At 57.5% G+C, this 16,388-nt stretch overlaps 1 protein-coding gene across 3 annotated transcripts in view; it reads left to right on the plus strand.

Moving 5' to 3' along the window:
- Window positions 1-16,188, plus strand: part of GTF3C1 (general transcription factor IIIC subunit 1) — a 79,329-nt gene extending 63,141 nt beyond the window's left edge. Inside the window, exons 27-38 of one of the 3 annotated variants that reach the window (XM_052654450.1) lie at window positions 627-739; window positions 2,550-2,612; window positions 4,351-4,444; window positions 6,828-7,000; window positions 7,822-8,109; window positions 8,730-8,989; window positions 10,347-10,627; window positions 11,384-11,918; window positions 12,580-12,631; window positions 14,028-14,220; window positions 15,157-15,347; window positions 15,741-16,188. In XM_052654450.1, the coding sequence (XP_052510410.1) occupies window positions 627-739; window positions 2,550-2,612; window positions 4,351-4,444; window positions 6,828-7,000; window positions 7,822-8,109; window positions 8,730-8,989; window positions 10,347-10,627; window positions 11,384-11,918; window positions 12,580-12,631; window positions 14,028-14,220; window positions 15,157-15,347; window positions 15,741-15,966 (2,469 nt within the window). In that variant the 3' untranslated portion in view covers window positions 15,967-16,188. Of the gene's footprint in view, window positions 1-626; window positions 740-2,549; window positions 2,613-4,350; window positions 4,445-6,827; window positions 7,001-7,821; window positions 8,110-8,729; window positions 8,990-10,346; window positions 10,628-11,383; window positions 11,919-12,579; window positions 12,632-14,027; window positions 14,221-15,156 lie in introns of all 3 variants that reach the window. The other 2 variants (XM_052654446.1, XM_052654453.1) reach the window with 2 other exon arrangements.
- Window positions 16,189-16,388: the final 200 nt, after the last annotated feature.

A 16,388-nucleotide genomic window follows, 5' to 3' on the forward strand; every position in this document is an offset into this window, starting at 1 on the left:
GCCCAGACCATAGAGACCGGGGACCAGCCGAGGAAAGGCAGAGAAGGTAGAGGGGCGAGGTGCCCTGTGGGAGGGCCGCGTCGGGCAAGAGCCTGACCCTGCCCTGGAGCCCTGGGCGCCGGCTGGCGGGGTGACAGGCTGGGTTTGCCGGCCTCACCATGGAGGAGGAGTCGGAGGCACGAGCCTGGGGTGGCGAGGAGGTGAGGGGCCACGCTGTGATCCGGGTCTGGTCTTGGATGGACGTGGGGTGGGTACAGAGGAGGAGGGGCTGGCTTGGGGCTCACGGCTGAATGTGGGAGTGGAGGCCGACGTGCCAGGTGAGTCGCAGAGGAGGGAGGGAGGTGATGAGGGGACACAGGCCTGCTGATGGAGGGATGTGTTTGGGGCTTGGGGGCAAGCGCTGGCGGTACAGGCATAAGGCTCGCCACCTCCAGAGTGGTGAGCACCTGGCACCTTTCCGGTGGTCTCGGGGGCTGGGGAGAGGGCACAGGAGACAGCGTTTCCGTCTGGGTTTCTGGGGGTGCGCTGCCCCAGGTGTCTGCTCCAGGATTTTCCTCAGTGTGTCTTAGTGAAGCCTCCCTTCAAGGAGAAAGAGGGCTTAAGGTCTCACTCTCTCACGGCGACAGGTTTGTGCCAGCGAGTTTAAAGAATTCGTGGCGAAGCTTAGAGAGAAGTTCAGCTCAGCCCTAAAGAATCCAAACCTTGAAATCCCAGACACGCTCGAGGAGCTGTTTGCCAGGTAAGGCTCCTCCAGGAAGGTTCTGTGTGGCATTGGGGCAAGAGGGTGCGTCACAGTGACAGGTGTGTCCCCCACCGGCCGTTCACCTGGCCCAGCAGCGAACCCTGTGCTCCTCTGACTCTGCACCTCTCGTCTCCTCTCTGGGGGACTTGAAACTGGGGAGACACCACCATCCCCTGCACCCCACGGGGCGCTCCCTTCCGTTCCAGCGTGGCCCCACTCTGGCTTACTCAGATATTGGAGTGCTTTTGTCAAGATTGAAACCTTGAAATGTACGAAGCTTCCCAAGGTCACGGTGCTAGTAGGCCCCAGGCCAGGGTTTGAACTTAGGTGGGTCTGACCCCAGAGCCCCTGCTCTTTCCAGCTCTACCCCTGGGCACCTGGAGAGGAACACACTTGAGCTTCCCAGAACCTGTGCAGTTTTAAAATCTTGAGTGCTGTTGAACCAGGCCTGTTTCTGCTGCCTCATCCGGACGTGAATCCCTTCTCACCATTCTCATCAGCATACTCCCTGTGGCCACTGTATTTCCAAATTTCTTCCTCTAGAGACGACGTCCATCTGTCAGGTCCCACTGTGAGCCATGTGGTACCTCTGCAGCCAGCCCTCTGTGTTTCGGTTGGGGGTCTCATCCTTTCATTCACCCAGCAAGTAGTTCGTGTCATGCCCGCCATGTGCTAAGGCCAAGGAGCGCTCTGTAGTCACTTATAGATTTTGCTTTTGCTGCAAACTCTTATCCAGAACTCCTAAGTGGTGTGGCTTCTCTTCACTCATGAAGGTGTTTCAGGCAGCCTGTAACTACTTGTAATTTCTGTCCTTGCATGTTTTTAATAAACACATGGGCCAACTTTTAGTTATTAAGGAAGACAAAGATTTGTAAAGGTGAGTTCATGACCCATCTACAGGAAAGAAAAAAAGTTCCAGCTGTAACAGCTGACCACTAGATTTGATCTTGAGCATTCTGGAAGGCAAAGTAAAAGAGAAAAATGGTCCCAAGTATTTTCTCGTTTGACTAAAACCAGTTCACATTCTTCTGAAAAGGTGTTTTGTCTTATTGCTAAATTTTAGGAAGAATTTACTATTGCAAGGATGAATTTTGACTTTAGTGTTATAGAAACCAAAGACATGGCTTACAAATAAATGACCAAGGGTTTTTTGGTAGAGTTCTATGGTTTATTTTTATATTTATTTGCTTGGTCCAAACACAGTGAGACAGTATTACATGGACCTCGGGGGGACTTCCCTGGCAGCCCCGTAGTTGAGGCTCCACGCTTCCAACGCAGGGCGCGCAGGTTCCATCCCCAGTTGGGGAATTAAGATGCCACATGCCACATGGTGTGGCCCTCCAAATTTTTTTTAATTTAAAAGTTGCATGGAGCTCAGAAAAACAGATGGGGAGATAACATGTAACACGATCACCTAATACAGCACCTCCCCTGTGAGGTTATTTATTCCCAGGCTCCTTTCTCTGCTTGTTGGTCATCGTGATGAGCCCACAGCTGTCTTCCTCCTCCGGTAACAGTTAACAGTCACTGCCTGCAAGTTAACATATCTCCTTATTGCCTCGAGATGGTCAGTGATCGAGCATTCCTCATTTCCCCGACTCTCATTCTTAACAACACGCTCATTCATTGGGCAGAACGCAGTGTTTTCTCATTTTAATTTACACGTATGAGTTTGAATTTTAGGGAGTTTACCAATTACTGTTTTCCAGTGTTTAGGCGATCGGTAGCCATCTCACTCGAGCGTCGCCTTGGCTCAGGAAGGTCGGCTGGGTTCCCTTGACAAGTGCTTCTTCTGTTTCCTACGCAGGTACCGAGTTTTGGTGATTGGAGACAGAAAAGATCAGACCATGAAAGAGGATGAACTTAAGAGGCAAGTACTGGCAGGCCCGAAGCCCTCCGGGGGCTCAGTGCTAAGGAGGCTGCCTGCCAGGGCAGGAGACTCCGGTTTGATCCCTGGGCCGGGAAGATCGCCTGGAGAAGGGCACAGCACCCCACTCCAGTACTCTTGCCTGGAGAATCCCGTGGACAGAGGAGCCTGGTGGCCACAGTCCACAGGGTCGCAGAGTGGCCGTGACTGAGGGACTAAAGACCAGCAGCAACCGACAGGCCCAGCGCCCTTTGCCTGCAGCCTCCCTGGGTTGCCTGCAGCCTCCCTGGGTTGCCTGCAGCCTCCCTGGGTTGCCTGCAGCCTCCCTGGGTTGCCTGCAGCCTCCCTGGGTTGCCTGCAGCCTGGCTCGGGGATCAGCTAGGGCCCAATCTGGCCTGGCGCCTCTTTCTGGAAATCCAGTGTTATTGGAACACAGCCTCGCCCGTTCCATGTGTGGTCGGCGCTGCTTTCAGGTGGAACGTCAGAGCTGAGGGGCTGCAGTGGAAACCATGGGGCCCATGGAGACTAAATTATGTGGCCCTTCATGGGAAAAGCAGGCCGACCCCTCACCTCGCCTGTCACCAGCCCCGCCTGAGGACGGGTTGGAGAAGGGGTATGAACTCCTAGTCCATGAATTTCCCAAGGAAAATTCAGGTTAGAAAACTCAGACTTTTCTTTCCATCTTAGACAATCAATATTTGATTTTTAGCTCTGTATTGAGTGAAAAGCCTATTCTCATTGGAGAAACAGTTGTTTAAAATTGGATGAAAAATATACAGGGCTGAATCCCTTTGCTGTTTACCTATCACAGCATTGCTAATTGACTATGTCGTTCTTGTTCAGTCAGTAAATCGTGTCCAACTCTTACCAGCCCCACGGACTGCAGCATGCCAGGCTTCTCTGTCCTTCATCATCTCCCCGAGTTTGCTCACACTCATGTCCATTGAGTTGATGATGCCATCCAACCATCTCATCCTATACTCCAATAAAAAGTAAAAAGTTTAAAAAATAATATAAACAAACTTGGGTTAAAAAAAAAAAAAAAGCAGTAACCACCCATGTTTGTTGTCGTGAAAACCTGTTCCTAGGTTGTCACCCCTTACCCACTAGAATAAAACTTTTTCCCTTCGGAAATGGACCAGTCAGTAAGGGGTAAAAACCACCGTTCATTCCTTTTGTTTGGGTTTATGACTAGTGGGAACATTTGTATCACTGTCAGGAGATTGGAAAGATTTTTTGAGGCGGAATCTACCAGCAGGATGAACGGTGGCTCGTGGCCCGTGGACTCACATGGCCCTGTCCGCTCCCCCTTGTCTCACGTGGCCTGTGGGCTCACGTGGCCCCGCATCTCACGTGGCCCTGTTGCCCCCCATCTCATGTGGCCCTATTGCCCCCTTTCATCTCATGTGGCCCTGTTGCCCCCACCCCCATCTCATGTGGCCCTGTTGCCCCCCATCTCACGTGGCCCTGTTTCCCCTGCCCCCATCTCACGTGGCCATGTTGCCCCCATCTCACGTGGCCCTGTTTCCCCTGCCCCCCATCTCACATGGCCCTGTCGCCCCCCGCCCCCATCTCACGTGGCCCTGTTGCCCCCGCCCCCATCTCACGTGGCCCTGTTGCTCCCGCCCCCAATCTCACATGGCCCTGTCGCCCCCCCGCCCCCCATCTCACATGGCACTTTGCCCCTCCCCCGCCCCCCATCTCACGTGGCCCTGTCGCCCGCCCCGCCCATCTCTTGCAGCGTGGATGACATCCACTTCCTGGTGCTCCAGAACCTGATCCAGAGCACACTGGCCCTCTCAGACAGACAGATGGAGATCTGCCAGTCATTCCAGGTGGGTGTTGGGGACACAGCTTGGCAGCAGCGTCCCAGGACTTGGGGCCCTTCCCAGGCTGGGGGCCCATGGGGTTTCTCCTCCTTCTCTTCTTACCTGTGAGGTCTCAGGGCCCTGATTGCCCCCCGAGGCTCCAGCCAAAGCTTCATTCATCTTTGTTTGTTTGGTTTTGCCACATGGCTAGCGGGATTTAGTAGTTCCCTGACCAAGGATTGAACCTGGGCCACTGCAGTGAAAGGGCTGAGTCCTCATCACTGGGCTGGCAGGGAAGACCCCCGCCCCCCCACCCCGCCCATTCACTGAAGTATGGGCACAGGATCTGGTGACCTCCAAAATCCCTCCCAGGGCTGAGGTTTTGAATCTAACGTTGAAGGCAGCCTATTAGGGAGAAGGAGAAATGAGCCGTGGCAGAAGAGCTGAGAAGCTAACTGGGCTGCATAGCCTATCTTTTCAATTATAGTGGACAAGCGCCAGCGTATTCTGATTGTTAGAAAATGTCACCTGGTGGGAAAGCTGCCTTTCTGCGGGCATCGAGTCTTATACATCTTCTGAGAACATACTAGAAGTGGGATGCTGCTTGGATCGTAGCTGAATGAGGATGAAGGAGAAGGCAGGTCTCTTTAACCCTGTGCTGAGCCTGGGAAAGGGGGGTGGGATTAGTACTTTATAGGTGTGAAAACTTGGCTCAGAGAAGTTAAAAAGTCCGTGACCAAGATCCCAGGGCTCGTTCATCAAACCTGAGTCTGTGTGGCTCCGAGTCCCCAGCGGAGAGGAGTCTGCTCCCCGAGCCCATGCTTGCTTCTCCCTTTTTCTGGCTGTGCTGGGTCTGCATTCCTGCGTGGCCTTTCTCTAGTTGCAGTGAGCACGCTGCTCACTGCAGTGGCCTCTCTTTGTGGAGCACAGGCTCCGGATACCTGGGCTTCAGTAGTTGCAGCGCGTGGGCCCAGCCCTTGTGGCTCCCGGGCCCTGGAGCACAGGCTCAACAGTGGGGGCTCACGGGCTTAGTTGCTCTGAAGCGTGTGAAATCTTCCCGGACCAGGGATCAAACCCGTGTCTCCTGCATTACCCGTGAGCCACCAGAGAAGCCTTTCTCTTGTTTTTAATGATCACAAAAGTGCATTCCAAGTAGAGTTTATCTACGTTTGTATTTAATCTTGCAACCTAAAACTCAGCTCCTACAGCTTACATGACCAAGTCAAGCCAATTTGGAACCTGAAGGAAGAAGTTAGAGAACAAAGGGCTGGTGGTGTTTCTTATCCCACTGATGTGTTTAGATGGATGCTGTCCCAAACTTTAGGGTGTCTCAGAGTCAACTGGAGAGCTCTTATAGCACATGGACCCCAGGTCCCACCCCCAGAGACCGTAGACCAGAGTGGAGGGGGCAGGACCCCGACAAGCTCTTCTGCCCGGTAGGAGTTAGAGCTGGCACAACCTCAGGGGTGGGTCCAACCACCTGTTACACGAGAAAGTCCAGCCCCCAGGGTACAGCAGGAGCGTGGTCCCCACGTCCCAGTGGGGCCTTGTCCCAGCCTCACTTTTCCTTTCTCCAACTCTATTTTCAGGTGGGGCTTGGACTATAACAATGGTGCCAAAGGGCTGTCACTCTCCCTGACTTTCCCAGGGCATGGAAAGACATGAGAGAGGGCACCTGACCCCAAGCAGGATGCAGACCCTTTCTCCAGGGACCCCCACCCGTGGCAGCAAGGAGTGGGAGGTCACAGGAATGAGGTTAGGGAATTCTTTGAGGGTCCAGTGTTAGAACTGGGTGGTCCCCTGGCAGAGGGAAGCCACCAGGGCTTTGGAGGCAGGGAAGGACATGTGGTCCGATGTAGGCATAAAAGGGCTACATTGCCTGCCGTGCAGAGTGGTCAGAGGTGGGGGCAGGGAGCCCCAGGTAGAAGCCGGAAGAGCAGGCAGTCACAGGCAGAAGCGACGTGGCATGACCCAGACAGACGGTGGCTATAGGTGGCACAGCCTAGATGCTTCTGGAACATACTCAGAGTAGATCAGCCCCAGCAGATCTGCCAATGGCTCAGGTGGGAGCTGAAGGATACCCGGTATCAGAGACGATTCTGTGTCGGCTCCCAGCGTCCATACATCCAGAGAAGTAGGCGCCTGCCTTTTCCGCCTGCCTGTCCTCTGCACTCTCTAAGGGGATGTGCTGGTGGGTCAAGGTTGACCATGGGGCTGTGGGCTTCTTCTGGGCTCTCCCTCACTGCACCCCAAGTGTCCGTTCCGGCCTCGCAGCCTCTCCCGACCCCCGCCCCCCCCATCAGCAGCCTTCCTCCATGGATGATCAGCCATGGCGTCTGTGTATCCATTTCCCATCCCCATGCCCTGCTGGCTGGAGAGCGCCACTCACGCCTGGCCTGCTGTGTTGCAGACCTTCCGCCTGTACCGGGACTACAAGGAACAGGTCCTGGTGAAGGCCTTCGTGGACTACCAGCGGAGAAGCCTAGTCAACCGGCGCCGGGTCAACCACACGCTGGGCCCCAAGAAAAACCGCGCTCTGCCCTTTGCGCCCATGTCCTACCAATTGTCCCAGGCCTACCACAGGTGAGCAGGGAGGGCGGGGCCTGTCAGCGGAGGGAGCGCAGGTGAGCGGAAGTGACAGGTGTCCCTCTTCATCAGCAGGCAGGGCAGCCTGGGCCCTTTGTGGCCTCTTGTGCGAGACCCAGCCTCCGGGACCAGGTTTCTCATCAGCACCCGTCCTTCCTTGTCTGGGAATAAGGTTCATGCCGGCGGTCTCTCATAAGGGGGCATTTACCAGTTTTGCTGGTAGTTTGTTTCCTTTCTTCGCATCAAGTTGGGTGAAATGAGTGACCAACGATTAGACCGGCTAAAAGTGCACCCTCCTGGTTGGGTGTGATCTCAGTCCCTAGTCCCACGGCTCAGAGCTGTACCAGGCCGCCTGCCCCGTGGACTGACACACTTCCTTTGGAAGCCGTTGTGTTCAGACCTGGTTTGTGGCTCATAAGCAAGAGGGTGTTGTTACAAGGAACGAAAGCCACCCCTCTGCACAGAGGCGAGGGCTTGTGTGCAGGCGCCGAGTGGAAACAGGCTGAACACACGAGGGGTCCAGGGCTCACCGTGTAAAGGTGATGACACAACGCACGTTCACCTTCCCCAGTTCAGCACCGAGGGGCCTAGAGTGTTGGCTCAGCTGAAGAGTCACAGCGCCTCCTTGAAGGCGCTCCGGGGAGCGGCCTCACGGAACCTGCAGTGCAGCGCCTTGGTCTGAGATGGAAAGAGGGCTTCCAGGGAGAAGCCGGCATGCTCAGTGTGGGCGGCCAGTTGGAAGCGCCCGCGGCCCGTCCACCCCCAGGCCTCCGGCACCCCGAGCTCAGAAAGGCCCTGCCCTTCTCGTCCTGTCTTAGGATTTTCACGTGGCGGTTTCCGAGCACTGTCTGCACAGAATCGTTCCAGTTCTTCAGCAGACTCCTGGCTGCGGGCAAGCGGGACCAGGCCGATCACTTCTCCTTCAAAGACCAGAACTGTGGCGAGCCCGCGAGCGACCTGGTAGCATTCTCTTTGGACGGCCCGGGAGGAAACTGCGTGACCGCCCTGATCCTTTTCTCCCTGGGCCTTGTTTCCGTGGACGTCAGGATCCCAGAACAGATCGTCGTGGTGGACAGCTCCATGGTGGAGAACGAGGTCATTAAGAGGTGAGGGCCACGGGCACCGTCACTTGCCCTCAGGCTGGGAGTCTGCCGTTTTCTTTGCTCACTCATTCTCATTTTTATTCACTCAACAAACACATTTCTCTGCCTTGTGCTTGGCATCCTGTGGCCCAAGACAGCAGGGTCTCGGCAGTGGTTCCCAGGAGCTCACGGGTCTGTGAACCAGGAATTCCAGTGCAGTGCCTCCTGATGGTGCCCCTAGGCACCAGGGGAACCACAGGAGGGGGTGGCTAGGCTGGGCCAAAGAGAAGGGCCTGGAACAGTGTGGCCAGGAGGGATGGGGAGGCAGAGAAGAGGGACCATTGCTTGAGGGCTTGAGAGCTAAAATGGGGTTTAGTGGACAAATGGGTGTCTTTTGGACAGAAACCTGGAAGGGTTTCCAGGCAGAAGGACCAGCCCTTGCAAAGACACAGGTGTAGGAAGTGGGGAGGGGAGTGTGGGAAGGTGGGCAAGGCGGGTAATCTGGACACCAGTCCGTGCTGACCTGACCTCAGCCAGACACCATGGGGCGTCCAGGGCCAGAGCACCACTCCCTGAGGGGGCAGCCGGACCAGCAGAGAAGGCCCTGCCGGGCTCCAGCACCCAGGTCCATTGTCTGCTCCCAGCCTAGGCAAGGACAGCACCTTGGAAGAGGACGAGGACGAAGAGGAAGACCTGGACGAAGGCTCGGGGGCCAAGCGCCGGAGCATCGAGGTGAAAGCCCACCAGGCCTCCCACACCAACTACCTGCTGATGAAGGGCTACTGTGTCCCCGGCATCGTCAGCAACCGCAACCTCAACCCCAACGACAACATTGTGGTGAACTCCTGCCTGGTCAAGTTCCGCCTGCGCTGCACCCCCAAGCCCACCAGGCTCGCGCTCCTGGGTGAGCGCTGCCCCCGCCCACCCCAAGGCCCAGACCCCCAGCTCGTGGCCAGGCTCCCAGGGCTGCCTGGGGAAGCCGCCGCTGACCCAGCCAAAGGGAAAAGCAAAGGAAAACCCCTCCTGTCCTTAGCAGCCGACCCCAGGGTGAGGAGGGCAGTGGAGGGTGGGCATGCGGCCCGAGTTGCCTGCTTGTTTGCAGGGAGCCCTGGGCTGTGTGTACTGTGGTTAGTGCTCAGCATGGTCTTTTTTACTTAAGTCTTTTGACCCCTTGCTGTGAAAGCTGAGTATTCCACTTACGTTCATTACCTCTTATCTCCTTTTTTTCCAATTTTTACATGTTTTTGCGTTCTTGTATTGATTGCCTCTGAAACGTTAATGACTTACTTTCACCTCCGTTTCCGCACCCTCGGTATCAGGCAGTCTCTCCTCGCTGCACATATAATGAGAATGCTAGGGCCTCGTCCCTGCCCTTCTCACCCTTCCCTTTCCCAGCCCATCTGACTCGCCTTCGTTTTCACGAGTTGAGGAGTTTACTCTTTTGTAGCTAGGTGGTTTATTTTTGGCTACACTGCGTCTGCATTGCTCGGTGCGGGCTTTCTCTGGTTGCGGTGCTGTGGCTCCTCGTTGTGGTGGCGTCGCTTGTTGCAGAGCACAGGCTCCAGGGTACAGGCTCAGGAGCTGAGGTGCACAGGCTTAGCTGCTCCACAGCACGTGGAATCCACCTGGACCAGGGATCAAACCCGTGTCCCCTGCATTGGCAGGCAGATTCTTATCCACTGGACCGCCATCTAGTTTCGTAACTACGATCAGTATCCCACACTGTGTAGGGAGCTTGGCCTGGGCAAAAATGTGGCAACCTGAGGCTTGTGGTCTTAGCAGAGATACCTTATCCAGGAAGTACCAGAAACCAGCCCTGGCAGGTGTGAGCAAAAGTGGGGATTTATGGAGAAGTCCCAGGGTATCTCAGAGGGTCTCAGAAGCTGTGAACATGTGAGCATCAGGAAGGGTGGGCCCGAGGCAGCCAGAGTGGAGGACCGCCCCCCACCCCCACCCCCGCTCCTTCAGAGCTGCTGGGCTCTGTTCTGAGGCCCCAGCGCCCCCTTTTCCCCTTCACTGAGTTGTGAGCAGGAGAACCAATGGCCCAAGGGATCAAGTTGGCTGCAGTCAAGGGCCCAGAGGCATGTATCAGGAACCTGACTGCCAGGGGCCCAGCCGTGTCCACCCAGAAAGCGACCCCTTGACTTTTGCAAAGCAGCGAATCCGTGTTGGCGTGCACCTGCCTCGGCATTGCTTGTGCACTGGTCTGGGGAGGGCAGGGGGCTTCTCAGGGCTGATGCTCGTCCTCTCGGTCTCCACAGACCCTTCTCTGGAGGAGCTGACGGTGGGGCCCTCCTGCCTCCCTGACACCTTCACACGGCTGATAAACAGCCCAGAGGACACCTGCAGCTTGGAGGAGTTCGTCCACCAGGTGGCGCTGTCTGGGTACCAGCCCGGAGACGTGTTTGCCGCCCTGGAGATCCAGGAGGCCATTGCAGCGGCTGGTTGCTTTGGGGTGGACTGGCTGGAGCTGAGCAAACAGTTCTTTGCCTTGGCCAGGACAGACAGTGAGCGCACCAGGACCTTCACAGACTACGTCCAGGTGAGCTGTGCTCTCAGGTAGCCTGCAGAAGCAAAAGCCAGAGTCGCAACTCCTGGGCCAGAGGCACGCTGTGGGTGGGCTTGGTTCAGGGCGTGCCGAATTTTTTTTCAAAAGTTGAATTGGTTGTCAACACTGAAGATTGCCTAAAACCCTAGCTTCTCCTGAAAGTTAGATGGTCCGTCTGTTCACTCTGGGCCCTGTTTCTTCAGCAGAGCTGGCTAGAGCCTCCCCCCACCCAAGCCTTGGGCCTTGTCCTCCCCCAGCTCTCTGCTGTCTCCAGACTCCCTGCCACTGGTCCACAGTCTCACTGCCTTGTTAGTTCAAGTCCGTGTGCCCAGTGCACAGTAAGGCCAGACAGAATGAATCAACAGGGCTTGGAGCAGAGAAAAGTTAATTGCAGGGCCACACCAGAAGACAACCGCTCATGCCTTAACACCCCTGAGCTCCTTGAAGGGTTTTAGCAAAGCATTTTTAAAGGGCAGGTGAGGGAGGGGCATCACGGGGTGTGCATTTTTGCAGAAGCACTTGGCCATCAGCATGTTGAGTCTGGGAGGAGCTGGCTGGGCAGAACGAGACTGGTAAGGTTGCATCAGCTTTGAGGGTGCAGCTGTGGCTCCAAGAAGTTGAGGCAGAGTCACCTGCCCTAAGGAGGTGGCCTGGCCACTGGCTCAGGACACTTAAAACACTCAGGCAGGGGAAACGAGCCCCAGTGACCCTGGGGTTCCCTGCAGACCCCTTTGTCTCCCTCTTTCCTAGGACCTCTTAGAGCACCAGCAGGTGCTGGAAGTCGGCGGGAACACCGCTCGCCTGGTGACCGTGGCCAATGCACAGCCCTGGCTCCTGCACTCAGTGCGGCTGAAAGACAGAGAGGGGGGTGCTGACCTTCAAAGGGACGACCCCCGGGCCGGGCCCCCCGAGGGGCCCTCCAATGAGGACAGCCCCGCAGAGAGGCAGGCCCCGCCCTCTCAGAGTCCCCAGAGCGCCAAGAGGCGTGGCAGCTGGGCCGGCGCTGACGCGAACAGCCAGGGCGGGGGTGCTGACCCCAAGAGCGCTCCGGAGCCCCCCGCAAAGAGGCCCGCACTCCAGGACATACGCTCGGCCCCCAGCCCAGGGCCCAGAGCCGAAGAGGAGCTGGGGACTCTGGCGCCTGCCCTGCTCGCGGCTCCTGAGGACGGAGGTGCATCGGAAGCCGGGCCGGGGGACCAAGAGGGTGTCGAGGTGCCCAGCTTCCCAGGCCAGGAGCAGCTGAGCTGTCAGGCCCAGGTTCCGGAGGCCCCTGAAGACCCCAGAGGTACCAAAGCCTGTCCCCACCCCGCCTTCCCCCACCCGCCCCTTCTCTGTCGGGGTCTGAAGGGCCCACACCACCTCCCTCAAGATCAGGAGCCTGCTGTTGCCACAGAGGGGGCTTTCCGTCAGCTTTCCTTGGCCCCGACTGAGCGGGAGGCTCTTGCCTGTTGACGCTCGTCTTCCCTCTAGAGGGCAGGGGCCTCGTGCTCCTTAGCCGACCTGTGAATTAATTACAAGGACGAGGCTCTCTCATGGTTCTGGAAAGGGGCATTTCCTGAGGTGTCCTTACCAGGAAGCTGGAAGGGGAAGGATCTCGCCTCCCAGGGAACTTGGCAGGTGCCCCCCCACCCCTTTCCTCTCCTCTGCTGGAATTCTCCCACGGGTTTACACACCCAGCTATGTGGTTAGGGCTTCTGGAGAAGGGTAGGCACTCGCTCACTCCCCTGGGGCGGGGGCATCCCCAAGCCCTGGGCACAGCCCCCAGACTGGCACCTTGCCATCTGTCCATCTGATACTGTCCTGGGGGTGCAGCCCCCACACCCCGCCGCCCCGAGGAGGGAGGTGCTGTCTCTGTGCTCACGGCCTTACTGTGTGGGATGAACAGTCGGGGGAGAGATGGGTGGGCCCCACCTCTGCAGTCTCCCACGCCTCTCCCCTCTTGTCAGGTCTGGCAGACAGTTCCGCGGCTGGCAACCTCTCCCAGGTGGCATGGGAAAGGTGAGTGTGGTTCAGGCTCCAGCAGCCTGGGCTGGGAGGGGGCGATGAGAGCCTTGGAGGGTGGCGCCCAAGGTCCAGGGTAGATTATTACCTGGAGGTCTTTCACAAAGGTTTGTCAAGCACAGCGCTTCTTGGCCAGGGGTCTCAGACACCTGAGGGACCGTGGGCCCCCCTCACCAGAGACCAGGCAGGCGCCCCTTGCCCGAGGTAGACGAGCCCAGCAGTGCTGACGGCTGTAGCGCCCCGTCTGCTGGGAACAGTGGGTGTCACGGAAGTCCGAGGGGTGCCTCCCACAGCGTGTGCATCACCCTCAGCCTGAAGGGCTGTGTTCTCCCGGCTCAGATTGGGCAGGCCCAGTCACATAGTCAGAGCCAGGTGTCCAGCCAGCCTGGGGTCCCACACTGGGACTCTGTGTGGCAGACTTGTCGCCGCTTTCGTTTTTAGTAAAAACCTAAACCAGTCAGACTTTCCCGGTTGCTCAGACGGTAAAGAATCTGCCTGCAGTGCAGGAGATGTGGGTTCAGACCCTGGGTCGGGAAGATCCCCTGGAGAAGGGCAACCCACTCCAGTATTTTTGCCTGGAGAATCCCATGGACAGAGGAGCCTAGCAGGCTACAGTCTATGAGGTCGCAGAGAGTTGGACATGACTGAGCAACTAAAACTTCTAAACCAGTCACTGCTTTAATTTTTAGTAGAAATCTTGTGAGGAAAGTGCCTGGAACCCCCAAATACAGCACAGAAGCAGAGCTTCTGCATACAGACCTGTGAGCTTGGTCAGAAGGGGATGCAGCCATTTGTTGTTGTTGTTGTTAATGAAAGTAAGCTTTATGATGCCAAGTAAGAAACACAGAGATGCAGACAGCCCCATTTTCTTCCAGATGTTTGGGGTCAACTTATAGCAAAGGCAGAACTGAAGCCTGCTTTCAGTCTTAGGGAAAGCTCAGGGGTTAGGCTTGGTTTGGGAGGTTGACTCTTTTCTTCTGCATTTATAACTTGCGTGTTTTAGAATTGACTTCAGAGCACCAATAGTCGTGCAAATGCTTAAGCAGAAAAGAAGTTACATTAAGCAGAATTCACACTGTATAGTAAACAAGGGGACCAGCTACTAGGTAAAGAGTCCCGTCAAGTCTTCCCTACAAAAGAAAAAAAAACCTGCAGGTTCTATCAGGTCCCAGAGGAAGCTGGTAAATCTAAAAGTCCTGGCTTTTCCCTGCCCCGCCAGTGTGGGGTGATGAGGGGGCTGGGGCCCGTCCCTCCAGGCGGCAGGAGAGCTGGAGGCGAAAGAACAGGAGGGAAGTGGTCCCCAGCCCCTGCCGAGGTGGGGCCATGTGGAATCAGCTGTCTCCCCTCCCCCACTAAGCCTGATGCCTGTGTCCCCCGCCCCCACCCGCCGCAGGGACTGTGAGAGCGTGCGCTTCATCGGGCGCCCGTGGCGCATCGTGGACGGCCGCCTGAATGCGCCGGTGGTCAAGGGCATGATGGAGGCGGTGCTGTACCACATTATGACCAGGCCCGGCGTGCCCGAGAGCTGCCTGCTGCAGCACTACCAGGGTGTCCTGCAGCCGCTGGCCGTGCTCGAGCTGCTCCAGGTGAGCCTCTCGGTGGGGAGGGCGCGCTGGGTCCCGGCCCCACCGCACCTTTCCCCTTCCGCAGTCTCAGAGGGCGGGGGCCGTGGGCACGTGGGCTGAGCTCTGGGATCGGCCACTGCTTACCAGCTCAGCCCACGAGGGTGCACTGGCCTCCTCGCAGGGAGCCAGCTCCTCAGAAAAGTCTTGGGCCCCTGGTATCCCCGCCCCCCGCCACCCCCAAAGCTTACTCCTGCCCCACTGCCCTCCGAGGTCGCTGTGCCGGCCAAGCCCCACACCGATTTCCTTCCTCCTGCATCTGCTCTTCAGCGCTGCCAGCACCCAGCCCCAGTTCTCAGCACTCAGCCTCCCACAGCCCCCACCCCTGCCCCAGGTTCCCGCCCCAGCTGTCCCTCCCAGGTCCTCCTTCAGCCCCGAGCTGCTGCCTAGGCTTACACAGAAACATCCACGGGGTCTTATCTCTGACCCTTTCTCAAGACCAGGGCTCAAGGGCTTGCATGCCCACGGGGACCGGCAGGTAGGTGAGTGACCAACCCTCATGGGTGGCCAGGAGAGCTGGTGAGGTGCCCACAGTCTCCTAAGGGCAGCTCGGCTTGATGGCCGCCCTGGGCTCCGGCCGTGTGTGCACAGGAGTTCCGACTCCTCGACAGAAGCAGGAGCAGGAAGTTCAGTGTGCATTTCGCCGCACTTCACAGCAGATCTGGGCCACACACCCCCATCTGGAAGCCAGTCTGCAGCCCCTGCTCAACACGGGGCCGCTGTATAAATGCTGGCCACGCCCTTCTCTCGCGCGTGCTGGGCCCTTGCTTAAACCTGCCTGGTCAATCCCTGCTCGTCTCTCAAGGTCACCCTCCTGTGTCTGTTCTGGGAGGCCGCTCTGGGTACAGAGGACGTGGTCCTTAAATTCCCCTGGAAACCGGTCTGTTTGTGCCATTGCAGGGGCTGGAGACCCTGGGCTGCATTAAAAAGTGTGTGCTGAGAAAGCCCGCGGCCGCCTCGCTCTTCTCGAAGCCGCCGGTGGGAGAGGCGCCGCTGAGCCCGGACGAGAGCCCCGTGGTGTTCTACGAGCCCACGCTGGACTGCACCATCCGCCTCGGCCGCGTCTTCCCCAACGAGGTCAACTGGAACAAGTGGGTCCACCTCTGAGGCCTGTGTGGTCCTGGCAAGCCTCCCGAGAGTTTTCCTGGGGGGCCTCTGCCCATGTGTGGGGGTGGCCTGGCAAGGTCGGGACCCAAGGATTCCTGCATCCCACCCATGGGAACACTGTGTGCCCAGCCCGGCCCTGGCTGTGGTTTCTGGCCTAGAGCTCTGGGCGGAGGACCAGCTGGCCGCCTGCTCCCAGCCTGTCCACGGCTGGCCTTCAGGACTCTGCGTTGTCACCCCCGGAGCTGGGTGGGGGAGCTCAGAGATGCCGCTCCTCGCCTGCTCTCCTCCTGTTTCCAATCTCTCTGGATCCTGGGTTGTGGTGAGGGCCCCCGGTGGGCTGGTCCTCCAAGGGCTTCTGAGACGATCCTGCCCTTCAGGAGCAGAGCCGCCTGCCCAGGTCCTGAGCCTTCTCTGTGGACATCTGCCCGCTGTCCAGTGAGGGGTCAGAAGCTGTGGGCCTCGGGGGTCTGCCCCATCCACACAGACTCACGTTCCAGCTTCCGGCCACCCCATCATGGAGGACTCTCCATGCTCCCCAGAAACCCCCCTTGGTCTGAGGGACAGGGCCTCGTGGGGACATGTCATAGAGCACGGGCTGGGTGACCCCCTGCCAAGGCTGCCACTGAGACTTGTTCCTCTGGAGGCAGGACCCCTGACTGCTGAGCCTGCAAGCCACCTGCAGGCCTCCTGCCACCTGGAAGCGGGGAGTCCTTACAGGTTTGGAGTTTGTCTTTTTTTTTTTTTTTTCAGCCTCTTTCCTTATTAAAAAAAAAACCCTGGCATGTATTTATATGGTTTTTTTTAATTAAAGCGAAGTAAAACGCATTTCGTTTTGTATTTCCTAAAGAATCTTTGATCCCCCAGGGGCCTGTTGTTTTCCACCATGGAACAGCCAGGAATAGACGTTGTCGGTAAAACCCAAGGAAGAGGTGGGTGCTGGGGGTGAGCTTGGCTCAGCCCGTCCCGGCACTGCCTCACCGCACGCCACTGCCTCGAAACCCTTCCTCCTACTCAGCCAGGCCCCG

Source organism: Budorcas taxicolor, chromosome 2 (genome assembly GCF_023091745.1).
Source record: "Budorcas taxicolor isolate Tak-1 chromosome 2, Takin1.1, whole genome shotgun sequence".
Lineage (NCBI taxonomy): Eukaryota > Metazoa > Chordata > Mammalia > Artiodactyla > Bovidae > Budorcas > Budorcas taxicolor.